Source organism: Oryctolagus cuniculus, chromosome X (genome assembly GCF_051225735.1).
Source record: "Oryctolagus cuniculus isolate XC-2025 breed Fujian yellow rabbit chromosome X, ASM5122573v1, whole genome shotgun sequence".
Lineage (NCBI taxonomy): Eukaryota > Metazoa > Chordata > Mammalia > Lagomorpha > Leporidae > Oryctolagus > Oryctolagus cuniculus.
In genome coordinates, this window is record NC_142888.1 from 54,558,531 (window position 1) to 54,572,791 (window position 14,261).

The window sequence follows — 14,261 nt, forward strand, 5'->3', positions numbered from 1 at the left end:
CTTTGGCCTGTTCTTGGGCTTTCACTCTGGCTCCTCCAATACTTCCTTTTGTTGTTTTTAAAGATTTATATATTTATTTATTTGGAAGTCAGAGTTATAGAGAGAGAAGGAGAGGCAGAGAGAGAGAGAGAGAGAGAGAGAGGTCTTCCATCTGCTGGTTCACTCCCCAACTGGCTGCAATGACCAGAGCTGTGCTAATCCAAAGCCAGGAGCCAGGAGCCAGGAGTTTTTCCGGGTCTCCCACACGAGTGCAGGGGCCCAAGGACTTGGGCCATCTTCTACTGCTTTCCCAGGCCATAGCAGAGACCTGGATCAGAAGTGGAGCAGCTGGGACTCGAACCAGCATCCATATGGGATGCCAGCATTGCAGGTGGCAGCTTTACCCGCTGTGCCACAACGCCAGCCCCATCCTCCAATGCTTTCTTTGTTGTTGTTGTTGTTTTTATTTCCTTCCTCAAGGTGAAGCAATGGAGCAAGGTTTACGAGACTGCTGTCGATCCATCCGAATTGGAAAGATCCTGATTCAGAGTGATGAGGAGACACAAAGAGCCAAAGTATACTATGCCAAGTTCCCCCCAGACATTTACCGGAGAAAAGTCCTTCTGATGTATCCAATTCTCAGTGAGTGGCTTGAGTTCAATTCGTAACCTTTGGTTAGGGTTTAAGTTCAACTTAGTGCCTTTTTCCTAGGTATTTTGTATAAAAGCCAAAAATAGTTTCTAAACATGTTTTTCTTAGTTGAATTTAGAGTTGCCTTGGGCGATTCACTGGGAGTTTTTATTATGTAATAAGAGAATATGCATTATCAGAATTTATTAGCTCCAGAGAGCTTCTGTCTTGAAATGAACACCTTGAAGCATAAGACCTAATGAGGCAAAATATATAGAACACAGAAACTATATTGAGACATGTCTGCTCTCCACCCGAATGAGTACAGCAGTGATTTTCTTAAGGATTTATCCTCTCTGGAGGTAATTTTTCCCCTTCTATTCTGTTCTCTTTCCTATGTTTACTCAGATCATACATGGCATGGTCTCCTGGGGAGTAAGGGGAAATATGTTAAATTTAATATCTCAAATACTAAACAAATGTAGAGCTTATCTTGCATTTGATAATGGAAACATATATGTGTCATGTCCATTACCGAAAATAACAGTGATGAAGAACAAACACCTTCAAATGAAGCTTGGCCTAGTGATGTCTTATGTTAGATTACTATATTGCCCTGACTTCAAAGACACTTAAAAGCCATTCTGAAATAAACATTGGCATTGTTAATGCATTTGGCTTTCATTTGATTTCAGGCACGGGAAATACTGTGATTGAAGCAGTGAAGGTTCTTATAGAACATGGAGTTCAACCCAATGTCATCATCCTGCTCAGTCTGTTCTCCACTCCTCATGGTGAGTTCAGCATGAGAAAGTAACTAGGCCTCCAAAGTGCTGCTCAGGAGGTGGGTAAGTGCACATTCTTCTAGCCTCTCGTCCCGAGGAAAAGTTCATTTGCTCCCACAGTAAAATCTAAATCTAATTTTGGCAGTTATAACTTGCATTTGTCACCGCTAAGTTCACTGATAATATTTTTACACCTTTCTAATATTCAAATTCAGTTGGAGATGTATGAGGGTACTTCAGAAGGTTTGTGGAAATTGGAACAAAAAGCTAAGTCTGTTGCTAAAAATTTTGAATTCTATGCATATGAGGGGGTTATCAAAAAGTTTACAGAAAATACATATTATGAAAACTGTGCATGTGGTTGGTTTTGTGGCACAATGGCTTAAGCGGCTGCCTATGACACCAGCATCCCATATGGGCACTGGTTCAAGTCCCACCTGCTCCGCTTCTGATCCAGCTCCCAGTTAATATGCCTGAGAAAGCAGCGGAAGATGGCCCAAGTCTTTGGGTCCCTGCCACCCACCTGGGAGACCTGGATGAAGTTCCAGGCTCCTGACTTCCATCTGGCCCAGCCCCAGTTATTGTAGTCACTTGGGGAGTGAACCAGTAGATGGAAGATCAATCTCTCTCTCTCTCTCTCATTCACTCTCCCTCTTTCTTTTCTCTCTTTGTGTATGTCTCCCTCCCTCTCTCTCTCTGTAACTCTGCTTTTCAATTAAAAAAAACTGTGCATTAGCAAGAGTCTCAGGTGATTGCTGACGTCATAAATAAGAGTGCCAATTGTTAAATCAACAACGGGAGTCACTAGGTACATGCTCCCCACGTAGGATCTCTGTCCTTAATGTGTTTTACTGTGAAACTTAAAAACAACACTACTAGTCGAACAATACCCTATACCTTGTGCGGTTGTGTGAGTACAGCCCGTTGAAATCCTTGCTTAGTGTATACTAAGTTGATCTTCAGTATATGAAGGTAATTGAAAATGAAACTCGATGAAGGGCGGGATGGGAGAGGGAGTGGGAGAGAGGAGGGCCACGGGAGGGAGGGAGGTTGGGGGGCGCCACAACAATACAAAAGTTGCACTTTGTAAATTCACATTTATTAAATAAAAAAAACTATATAACAAACAAAAAACAGAAAAAAAAAGAACTTAATACTTTACCCTTTTAGTATTTTTTATGTTCTACTTAAAACTATTGGTTGAACTCTGTAATTAATACACAATTACTCTTAGGTGTTTAATTAATGCTATAACTAGTACTCAAATAGTATTTTACACTTTGTGTTTCTGTGTGGGTGCAAACTGTTGAAATCTTTACTTAATATATGCTAAATTGATCTTCTGTATATAAAGATAATTGAAAATTAATCTTGATGTGAATGGAAGGAGAGAGGGAGTGGGAGAGGGGAGTGTTGTGGGTGGGAGGGAAGTTATGGGGGGGGGGAAGCTATTGTAATCCATAAGCTGTACTTTGGAAATTTATGTTCATTAAATAAAATAAAAATAAAATAAAAACTATGCATAGGTTTAAAAAATTTTTACACCAAAACAAAGTTTTCATTCAGTTTTCCACAAATTTTGTAAAGTACACTCATGTGAACTAACCCCATTGAATAGAACTGTAATTGTTTTCCTGGGCACTCTGTTTAGGTAGAATGTGCAAAGGATTAAAAAGTCTCTGTTTCAATAAAAAGGGGGCGGGCAGCATTGCAACTCTGGCATTCCCATTTGTGTACTGGTTCATATTCTAGCTGCTCCACTTCCAATCCATCTCCCTGCTAGTGTGCCTGAGAAAACAGCAGAAGATGGCCTAAGTACTTGGGCCCTCTCACATGAGAGACCCAGATGAAGATCCTGGCTCCTAGCTTCTGCCTGGCCCAGCCCGTGGCCATCGTGGCCATCTGGGGAGTGAACCAGCAAATGAAAGGTCTCAATCTCTCTCTCTCTCTCTCTCTCTCTCTCTCTCTCTCCCTCCTTCTCTCTCTTTCTCTCTCTCTTTCTCTTTCTTTCTCTCCCTCTTTCTCTCTCTCTTTCAAACAAATAAATAAATCTTTAAAAAAAGGAAAAAGTCCCTGCTTCCTCTTGACTCCCCACCTAAGCCTGAGAATTACTTCCAAACAGCAAGAACTCAGGGTTTTAGTGAGCTCTGTGGTAAGCTTTGCAGTGTGTAGCAAAGAGCAGAAGTATTTTAAGTGTTTAAGACTTCTGTTCAAAATTTTTAGGTTTGTAAGATTTCTGCTCAAAGGGCATGGTCAAAGAACTTCATGCTGTTCATTTCCTGAAGGAAATGTGCTTAGTTTAAGATCCTAACTTTTTTGCTATGCATAGGAGAATTGGGATTGCATCCTATGAAAATAATAATAGATGCATGTAGAAACATAGCTTATAGGATATTTGTTGTATAGTTATTTAGTATAGGAAAAAATGGAAGTATATAAAAAACAATAAGAAAATGGTTAAATAATACTTGGGATCTTCAGAAAGCTCATGAAAAATGTGTATTTTGATAAACTATGCATGTATTTCAGAATTTTTTGCACCAAAATTGTAATTTCATTCTCCCATGAATTTCTTGAAGCACTCGTGTATGTATTCAAAGGGTCTAATATTATGTAACTGTTAAATCATGTTTTTAAAAAGTATTTAGTGACATAAAAAATGTACATGGTAAATGGAAACAAGTAGCACAAAAAATAAAACAGCATTAGAATAATGTGCAATGTTTTCACTAGGCTTAGAGATGACCAATATGAATCATGACTATTGTAATTACCAAAATCATATGAATTTTTGATTTTACATTGAACTTAATGAATCTTTCCTCACCATGATAAGCTACAGAAATACATAGTACTGTTTCAATTTTGGTTTCAGAATACATACATAATAGTAATAGTGGTTCTCTTAGGATGGTGAGATTCTAAGCGATTTTCATTTTATTTTTAAGCTTTTTGAGGTTATTTTCTAAATGTTCTACATTGATTTACTTCATAATTGAAAATAAAGAGAAATATGAGGAAACTTCTAAAAGTGCATGGAAAATAGAATTAAAAGATAAATTTATTTTGGTGCAAAAAAATTGAAATCCATGAATAGTTTCATCATATTAGGTGTATTCCATGAACTTTTTGAAGTTCCCTCATAAGTGGCTTCTCTGGTGAGGGTGTTTCCTCATCTCCAAAGATTCTGAATCTCACCCTGAAGAGGCTATAGAGTATTGAGTTGGGAAGGCTGCTTTCAACTGGCCATTGTAAAGGAATTGTGGCCTGTTTCATTACTTTGCTGCTTCATAATAAAAAAATTATCTGTAAGTCAATGTTGGTGGTGACAAAGGGTGATTTTCTTGGATATCCATTTATATGTAACACAGGTGGCATTTGAAAGCATTGAGATAATCCAATAAATCTGAGATTTCCACCTTTGGGTATAACAAAGTAATATTTTTAGTTTGAATAGTACACAGTAGAATAGTATAATATTCTTTGACATTATAACTGAAAAAATTTAAATATTTTTATTTTTCATCTTCTTAAAAGGCAAGAGTGCTAGGAAGAGAAAAAGAGAGGGTGGGAGGGAGGAGGAATTGGTCTTAATTCTCGGATTTACTTTCTTTTTTTTTTAACTTTTATTTAATGAATATAAATTTCCAAAGTACAGCTTATGGATTACAAAGGCTCCCCCCGCCATAACTTCCCTCCACCCGCAACCCTCCCCTCTCCCGCTCCGTCTCCCCTTCCATTCACATCAAGATTCATTTTCAATTATCTTTATATACAGAAGATCGATTTAGCATATATTAAGTAAAGATTTCAACAGTTTGCACCCACACAGAAACACAAAGTGTAAAACACTGTTTGAGTACTAGTTATAGTATTAAATCACAATGTACAACACATTTAGGACAGAGATCCTACATGAGGAGTAAGTGTACAGTAGCTCCTGTTGTTGACTCTCTTGTTTATGACGTCAGTAATCACCCTAGGCTCATGTCATGAGTTGCCAAGGCTATAGAAGCCTTTTGAGTTCGCTGACTCTGATTTTATTTAGACAAGGTCATAGTCAAAGTGGAAGTTCTCTCCTCCCTTCAGAGAAAGGTACATCCTTCTTTGAAGACCTGCTCTTTCCACTGGGATCTCACTCGCAGAGATCTTTCATTTAGGTCATTTTTTTTTTTTTGCCAGAGTGTCTTGGCTTTCCATGCCTGCAATACTCTCATGGGCTTTTCAACCGGATCCGAATGCCTTAAGGGCTGATTCTGAGGCCAGAGTGCTGTTTAGGACATCTGCCATTCTATGAGTCTGCTGTGTATCCCGCTTCCCATGTTGGATCGTTCTCTCCCTTTTTTATTCTATCAGGTAGTATTTGCAGACACTAGTGTGGGGAGCAACTGGGAGCAACTCGGACTAGACTAAGTTACTGGAATTAAGACTTATTCTATGCATCTGCTCTCCCACAATATGGCGCTGGGAGAGGAGGAAACAGCTTCTACACAGCTGCCTCCAGTTCAACCAATAAACAGCAGGACCTGCTCCTGATTGGAGGAGAGCAGTGTACTCGGCGTGTGGGTAGCAGAGTTGGGATTGGTGGAAGAGGACTATAAAGGAGGAGAGAGACAACATGCACGGGGAACATCTGAAGGAACACCTGTGCAGCCCCCGAGAGAGCCGGCCGGTGGTGTGCCGCTCCCCCGCGGAAGTGGGGAAAGTGGCAGGGGGAACCGCCCTTCCACGGAGGTGGAAGGGTTGGTAGCCAACCCGGGAAGAACCAGCAGCAAACCCGGGGAGGGCCGAGCAGACAAAAGAACAGCGCAGGGCTAAGTGTCGTTCCTCCATGAAGAGGGGGAGCGACACACTAGTCTTGTTTATCTGATCCCTTTGACTCTTAGTCCTTTCATTATGATCAATTGTGAACAGAAATTGATCACTTTGACTAGTGAGATGGCATTGGTAGATGCCACCTTGATGGGATTGAATTGGAATCCCCTGGCACGTTTCTAACTCTACCATTTGGGGCAAGACAGTTTGAGATTGGGCATGTCCCAAATTGTACATCTCTCCCCTCTCTTATTCCCACTCTTATATTTAACAGGGATCACTTTTCAGTTAAGTTTCAAGAGTTAAGAATAATTGTGTATTAATTACAGAGTTCAACCAATAGTATTAAGTAGAACAAAAAATACTAAAAGGGATAAAGTATTAAGTTGTTCATCAACAGTCAGGGCAAGGGCTGATCAAATCACTGTTTCTCATAGTGTCCATTTCACTTCAACAGGTTTCCTTTTTGGTGCTCGGTTAGTTGTCACTGATCAGGGAGAACATAAGATATTTGTCCCTTTGGGACTGGCTTATTTCACTCAGCATGATGTTTTCCAGATTCCTCCATTTTGTTGCAAATGACTGGATTTCATTGTTTTTGACTGCTGTATAGTATTCTATAGAGTACATATCTCATAATTTCTTTTTCCAGTCTACTGTTGATGGGCATTTGGGTTGGTTCCAGATCTTAGCTATTGTGAATTGAGCTGCAATAAACATTAAGGTGCAGACTGCTTTCTTGTTTATCAATTTAATTTCCTTTGGGTAAATTCCAAGGAGTGGGATGGCTGGGTTGTATGGTAGGGTTATATTTAGGTTTCTGAGGAAACTCCAGACTGACTTCCATAGTGGCTTAACCAGTTTGCATTCCCACCAACAGTGGGTTAGTGTCCCTTTTTCCCCACATCCTCGCCAGCATCTGTTGTTGGTAGATTTCTGAATGTGAGCCATTCTCACCCGGGTAAAGTGAAACCTCATTGTGGTTTTGATTTTCATTTCCCTGATTGCTAGTGATCCTGAACATTTTTTCATGTGCCTATTGGCCATTTGGATTTCCTCTTTTGAAAAATGTCTATTGAGGTCCTTGGCCCATCTCTTAAGTGGGTTGTTTGTTTTGATCTTGTGGAGTTTCTTGATATCTTTGTAGATTCTGGTTATTAATCCTTTATCTGTTGCATAGTTTGCAAATATTTTTTCCCATTCTGTTGATTGCCTCTTCACTTTCCTGACTGTTTCTTTTGCAGTACAGAAACTTCTCAATTTGATGCAATCCCAATAGTTAATTTGGCTTTGACTGCCTGTGCCACCGGGGTCTTTTCCAAGAAGTCTGTGCCGGTGCAATATCTTGCAGGGTTTCTTCAATGTTCTCTAATAATTTGATGGTGTTGGGTCATAGATTTAGATCTTTAATCCATGTTGAGTGGATTTTTGTGTAAGGTGTAAGGTAGGGGTCTTGCTTCATGCTTCTGCACATGGAAATCCAGTTTTCCCATCACCATTTATTGAATAGACTGTCCTTGCTCCAGGAATTGGTTTTGTATCCTTGATCAAATATAAGTTGGCTGTAGATGTTTGGATTGATTTCTGGTGTTTCTGTTCTGTTCCATTGGTCTATCCATCTGTTTCTGTACCAGTACCATGCTGTTTTGATTACAACTGCCCTGTAGTATGTGCTGAAGTCTGGTATTGTGATGCCTCCGGCTTTGTTTTTGTTGTACAAGATTACTTTAGCTATTCGAGGCCTCCTGTGTCTCCATATGAATTTCACCATCATTTTTTCCAGATCTGAGAAGAAGGTCTTCGGTATCTTGATTGGTATTGCATTGAATCTATAAATTGCTTTTGGGAGAATGGACATTTTGATGATATTGATTCTTCCAATCCATGAGCATGGAAGATTTTTCCACTTTTTGGTATCCTCTTCTATTTCTTTCTTTAAGATTTTGCAATTCTCATCGTAGAGATCTTTAATGTCCTTCGTTAAGTTTATTCCAAGGTATTTGATTGTTTTTGTGGCTATTGTGAATGGGATTGATCTTAGCAGTTCTTCCTCAGCTGTGGCATTTCCTGTGTATACAAAGGCTGTTGATTTTTGTACATTGATTTTATATCCTGCTACTTTGCCAAACTCTTCTATGAGTTCCAATAGTCTCTTAGTAGAGTTCTTCGGATCCTCTAAATAAAGAATCATATCATCTGCAAAGAGGGATAGTTTGACTTCTTCCTTCCCAATTTGTATCCCTTTAATTTCTTTTTTCTTGCCTGATGGCTCTGGCTAACACTTCCAGAACTATGTTGAATAGCAGTGGTGAGAGTGGGCATCCCTGTCTGGTACCAGATCTCAGTGGAAATGCTTCCAACTTTTCCCCATTCAATAGGATGTTGGCTGTGGGTTTTTCATAGATTGCTCTGACTGTATTGAGGAATGTTCCTTCCAAACCCGGTTTGCTTAGAGTTTTCATCATGAAAGGGTGTTGTATTTTATCAAATGCTTTCTCGGCATCTATTGAGATAATCATATGGTTTTTCTTCTGCAGTCTGTTAATGTGGTGTATCAAATTGATTGTTTTGCGCACATTAAACCATCCCTGCATACCAGGGATAAATCCCACTTGGTCTGGGTGGATGATCTTTCTGATGTGTTGTTGCATTCTATTGGCCATAATGTTATTGAGGATTTTTGCATCTATGTTCATCAGGGATATTGGTCTGTAATTCTCTTTCAATGCTGCATCTTTTTCTGGCTTAGGAATTAAGGTGATGCTGGCTTCATAGAAAGAATTTGGGGGGATTCCCTCTTTTTCGATTGTTCTGAATAGTTTGAGGAGAATTGGAGTTAGTTCTTCTTTAAATGTCTGGTAGAATCCCCTGATTTACTTTCCAAATGCCCATAACAGCTGGGGCTGGGCCAGGCCGAAACCAGGAGCCAGGAACCCCTTTCAGTTCCCCCATATATGTGATAGGGGCCCAAGCATTTGTGCCATCATTTGCTGCCTTCTAGGATGCATTGGCAGGAAGCTAGATCAGAAGTGTAGGAGCTAAGACTTGAACCAGTGCTACGATATGGGGTGCAGGTGTCATAAGAGGCAAGGGGTTGCTTAACTCTCTTTGCCACAATATCCAACCCATATAGCAGAAAAAGATTTTATTCCGTGTCAGGTTTGGTATGGCTTTTTAGTTTGGGGTCCCAGCTAGTCCCTTTCATCCAGTCCTTTCTCTGCCTGCCCTCCTCCCCTAAAGGTAGAGTTGTAACTCCTGAAAAAGCTAACGTACTCTGACACACTGAAGAAATTTTGCACTTGTTTCACAGTATTCCAGTTCAGAAAACAACATTTTATGTGTAATCATCTTTTTAGAAAGGACTATTTTCACTCTATTCTGGCCACCTTTAAAGCAAAACAAGATTCTTTAAGGGAAAAGTTATTATAACCGAGTAACTCTATTCTTCAAATCTTGGATATAAAACATTTTGATTCTAAGAATGTATTAATGAGAGGATGGGGGATAGTCTAACTGCTATCAAAGCTTTTCACATATGAGCATACTTCAAAAAGTTGATGAAAATGGCATTAAGAGATGATTTTGGTCAAAAATAATGAAATCCACATGTAGTTTTTCCATAATACAACTTTTCCATGAACTTTTTGCAGACCCTTCATTTGAGACATTATGTAATGAAGAGATTAACCATGTCTGGCTATGTATCCAAAGACTGTTGTTCCCTGTTCTCTGTCAGTATTAGACATAGTAACAATGAATATGGAAGTTCCTAAATTCCAACTAGTGTTACCAAAAAATCTTATCATAACAATGATTTTTCTTTTTTTTTAAAGGTGCCAAATCAATCATCCAAGAGTTTCCAGAGATCACAATTTTAACTACTGAAGTTCATCCTGTTGCACCTACACATTTTGGACAGAAATATTTTGGGACAGACTAAGTTATTGGAGGAAAATAGATATTATTGTGCATCATTACAGTTATGTTTTTGAATTTCTACTTGTTTAAATTCACTGGAGAAATGGCAGAGACAACATATTAAGGATGCGTTTTAATTTTTGATGCAGGTATAGTAAAAAGAAATATTTGAGGTTTATTTATTTTGTTTGGTAATTTCTTGACTACTGACACCAAATTCAACATTGAAGCCCTCAGAACTCTTACATAAGATAGAAATTTTCATAATTTGCTAATGCAAATTGCTGAACCCTCAGTGCATTATTATTATCCTAATGAACCTCTTAGTTTAGAGGTTGCTTGTAACCACAAAGCAAACCTAAACAAAAGTCACAGCTTTGGCCCAGTATTGTTTGCGTTTTATTTAGCTTGCTCTTAGCTCTAGTGAGGTTTCATGTATGTGACTGTTGCCACCTTCCTCTGTGCTTTACTTCCTGGTACTATACATGCTGGTAACTTGGAGAAGAGAAAAAAAAATAATGCCTCGTAGATTTTTGCATTTCCATTACTAACTTCACTCAGTTGGCAGACCCAGGATGAATGGTTAACTCTTTGGTCATGCCTTTATTTCCCTCATGGCTCATTTCCCAAACTGTGTCTTGTAGGCAATGCCTTGCCAAGCTGTAAGGCAGTGAAGAAGGTGATGGGACATTTTCAGTAACTGAACTGTAATATTGATTTATACCGACTGAACCAGTGGTGTCTGGATACTGACAAAGGGGAGCTTAGTACTAGTGGTGCCTTCAATTCTCCAGAAAGGAATTGCTGGTGGTTTTTCTGAGGTGTTGGGGAAAGAGGGAATTCTTGCTGGATTTCAGGCCAATAAATAAAGTAATTAAAATTTTAATTCATTTTTAATTTGGACGTTTCTACTAAAGGCCTTAGATTTGGAAATTACTTATACTGCATGTTTGTTGACTGTAGTTGTTTTAAAATGTCAGATGAAAAACCACATCCATGCTCTTTAAAAAAAATCCCTAAGATTTATATGTGTTCTTATTTAGGCTTCTGGAAGGAAGAGCAACTATTTTAGAAATCTGTGTGTTCTGGCCAGTGCCACGTTTCAATAGGCTAATCCTCCGACTGCGGCGCTGGCACCCCGAGTTCTAGTCCTGGTCGGGGCGCCAGATTCTGTCCCGGTTGCTCCTCTTCCAGTCCAGCTCTCTGCTGTGGCCCGGGAGTGCAGTGGAGGATGGCCCAAGTGCTTGGGCCCTGCACCCGCTTGGGAGACCAGGAGAGGCACCAGGCTCCTGGCTTCAGATCAGCGCAGTGCGCTGGCCGCAGCAGCCATTGTGGGGTGAACCAATGGAAAAGGAAGACCTTTCTCTCTCTCTCACTGTCTAACTCTGCCTGTCAAAAAAAAAAAAAAAAAAGAAAGAAAGAAAGAAAAGAAATCTGTGTGTTCTGAAATCTGTGTGTAAAACCCTAATCTCATTTTGCATTGATATTAAAACATTTTAACAGTGGTAGCTGGCTGATTACTTGATTAATTATGCTCTCAGGGGCCCATAAGCAGCTGTTGTGGGCCTTTGTTCAAAAGCACAGCAAAGAGCAGAAGGCAATGTCTTAGAAAGAACTAAAGCTGACAAAAATTAACAAAGATTGGGAAAGAGAAAAGAGACCTGGTATAAAGTGGATTATATTTTACTTTGGAGCCTAGACTACTAGAAGAACCTTACTGTGCATTTTCCCCTTTATTTTTTAAGGACTGTCATAGATACATCTCCCAATTTACAGTCTTTCTGTGGCAAGTGTTCTTTCAAATTGTTACTGAAATTCTTATCTATATCTGTCACTTATAATTTTGATACAATGTGGATCTTGTTTACTCCTGGTTAGTAGAAGCTGTGACTGAAGCCCATTGAAAGCCAAAATCATTATCTTCCTGTCCCAGGAAAGATGTGAGCCAGCAAATTTAGATAGAGAACAGATCTCCTTGAGATTATGACATTAAATTAGTTGGAAAGATGATGCCTACCACTAGAGGAGTTAATGTTTCTGAATTAGTGTGTTTGTTAGGGCTTTAATATTTTGTTTGAAGCGACTTTATTATAGAACATCAGATAAATTCATATTCAAGAGTAGGTTAAAAAACCGTATTTCAGGAAAATTATTTTTATATGATCACTCCATTGGATTTTACATGTTTCTGTTCCTTTTCATCAGTGAACATGATTGGGAGCTGACTACATTTGGTTCCCACCTGGAAGGCCTAGCATAAACAGTAAGAATTGTTCAAGGGGATCATATTCCCCCTGATGCTTATCCTCTACCCCGGCAGATTTCAAGAAAAATTGTAGCTATGTCTTCTAAAATTTGGCTGTTTTAAGCAAATGAGGCATTATTTGTAGGGTAAACTACTTGCACAATTCTTTGGACCTGGGACATTTCTGAAATGTGAGTTCCAATAAAACAAATCTTTAAATAAACCTGAGTGTGTACCAGACTCACCTGCAGGGTCACAGATTACTGGGCCCTACCGCTAGAGTTTTGGATTCCACAGATCTGGGTTAGGGACTGATGATTTGCATTTCTAGTAAGTTCCCAGGTGATGCTGTTGTTGCTGGACTGGGGACCATATTTTGACTTCATTCATTTCTTCTCTCCTAATATAAACATTTAATGATATAAATTTGTCTATAAACATTTAATTATATCTCACAATTAAAAATTTTTTCATTTTATTTGAAAAGCAGAAAGAGAGGGGGTGGGTATCTTGCATTAGCTGGTTCACTCTCTGAATGTCTGCAATAGCCATGGATGGGCCAAGCTAAAGCCAGGAGCCTAGAACTCAGTCTGGGGCAGCCATGTGGGTGGCAGGGACCTAAGAATTTGAACCCTCATCTGCTGCCTCTCAGGGTACACATTAACAGGAAGCTGGAATTGGAAGTGGAACTCAGCTTTGAACACGGCATTCCAATATGGGATGAGGGTGTCCCAAGTTGCATCTTAACTGTTGTGCCAAATGCCCACCTCAGTACCTTTTTTCTTTTTTTTTTACAAAATTATATTTGTAAACATATAACAGGCTCCAAGATAATATTTCATTCATTCTAGATGTTATGACAGAGAATCTAGATGTTTGATTAGGAATGGAATCAAGTGTTGCCATCATTTGAAACACAGGGAACAGCTTACCATTTTGCCAGATTCTTTAATTCTACAAGTGGCCAGGAGAGCATTCCCTAGCTCCTTGAGTTTCTTCTGCTCCTCTTTTTTTTTTTTTTTTTTTTGGCTTGAAAGCTTGAGCTTGATTTTCCTCATCCATCGGCTTAGTCTGCTTCTTGGGCTGTTTCAGGGACTTCTTGCCACCTTAATAGCCAGACACGGTATGTGCTGCATACCTCACAAATTTTAGCATATTGCGTTTTCATTTTCACTGGGATCAAAATACTTTCTTATTTCCTCTTTTTGACCCAGGGTTATTTAGAAGTGTATCATTTAAACTCCAAATATTTATAGGATTTTCCAGATTTCTTTCTGCTATTGCTTTCTCATTCTATTGTGGTCAGAGAATATACTTTGTGTGATTTGAATCCTTTTAAATTTATTGAGGTTTGTTTTATGGTCCAGAATATAGTCCCTCCTGGTAAATCTTCTGTGGGTGCTTGAAAAGTGTATGTATCCTGCTGTTGTTGGGTGGAGTGTTCTGTAAATGTCAATTAGGTTAAGTGGATTGATAGTGTTGTTCAAGTCATCTGTTTACTGATTTCCTATCTGCTTGTTCTATCTGTTATTGGGAGAGGGATGTTGAAATCTCAGACTAAAATTTTGCATTTGTTTGTTTATCCTTTCAGATCTATCAGTCTTTGCTTCATATATTTTGAAGCTCTGTTGGGTATATAAACTTTTAGGATTGTTCTCTTGATGATTTGATTCTTTGTCATTATAAAGCATTCCCCCTTTATCCCTGTCAATATTCTTTGTTCTGAAGTCTACTTTGGCTAATGTTAATATAAATATTTTAGCTTTCTTTTGAATAATATTAACATGGCATATCTTTTTCCATTCTTTTAATTTAATGTGATTGTTTTTTCTAAAAACAAAACAAAACAAAACAAAACATTGATTTGAGAGACAGAGCTGTCATTTGCT

At 38.9% G+C, this 14,261-nt stretch overlaps 1 protein-coding gene and 1 pseudogene across 9 annotated transcripts in view; one reads left to right on the plus strand and one right to left on the minus strand.

The window, feature by feature from the left end:
- UPRT (uracil phosphoribosyltransferase homolog) overlaps positions 1 to 14,261 on the plus strand; it is a 125,500-nt gene that overhangs the window by 92,455 nt on the left and 18,784 nt on the right. For 5 of the 9 annotated variants that reach the window (XM_051835089.3, XM_002721822.6, XM_089324858.1 and 2 more), the window contains 3 exons: positions 460 to 621; positions 1,305 to 1,403; positions 10,043 to 11,013. In XM_051835089.3, coding sequence (XP_051691049.1) covers positions 460 to 621; positions 1,305 to 1,403; positions 10,043 to 10,149 — 368 coding nt within the window. In that variant the 3' untranslated portion in view covers positions 10,150 to 11,013. Of the gene's footprint in view, positions 1 to 459; positions 622 to 1,304; positions 1,458 to 10,042; positions 11,014 to 14,261 lie in introns of those variants that run through there. The other 4 variants (XR_515197.5, XR_016228399.1, XM_008248849.5 and 1 more) reach the window with 4 other exon arrangements.
- Positions 13,138 to 13,527, minus strand: LOC149119650 (translation machinery-associated protein 7B pseudogene; annotated as a pseudogene).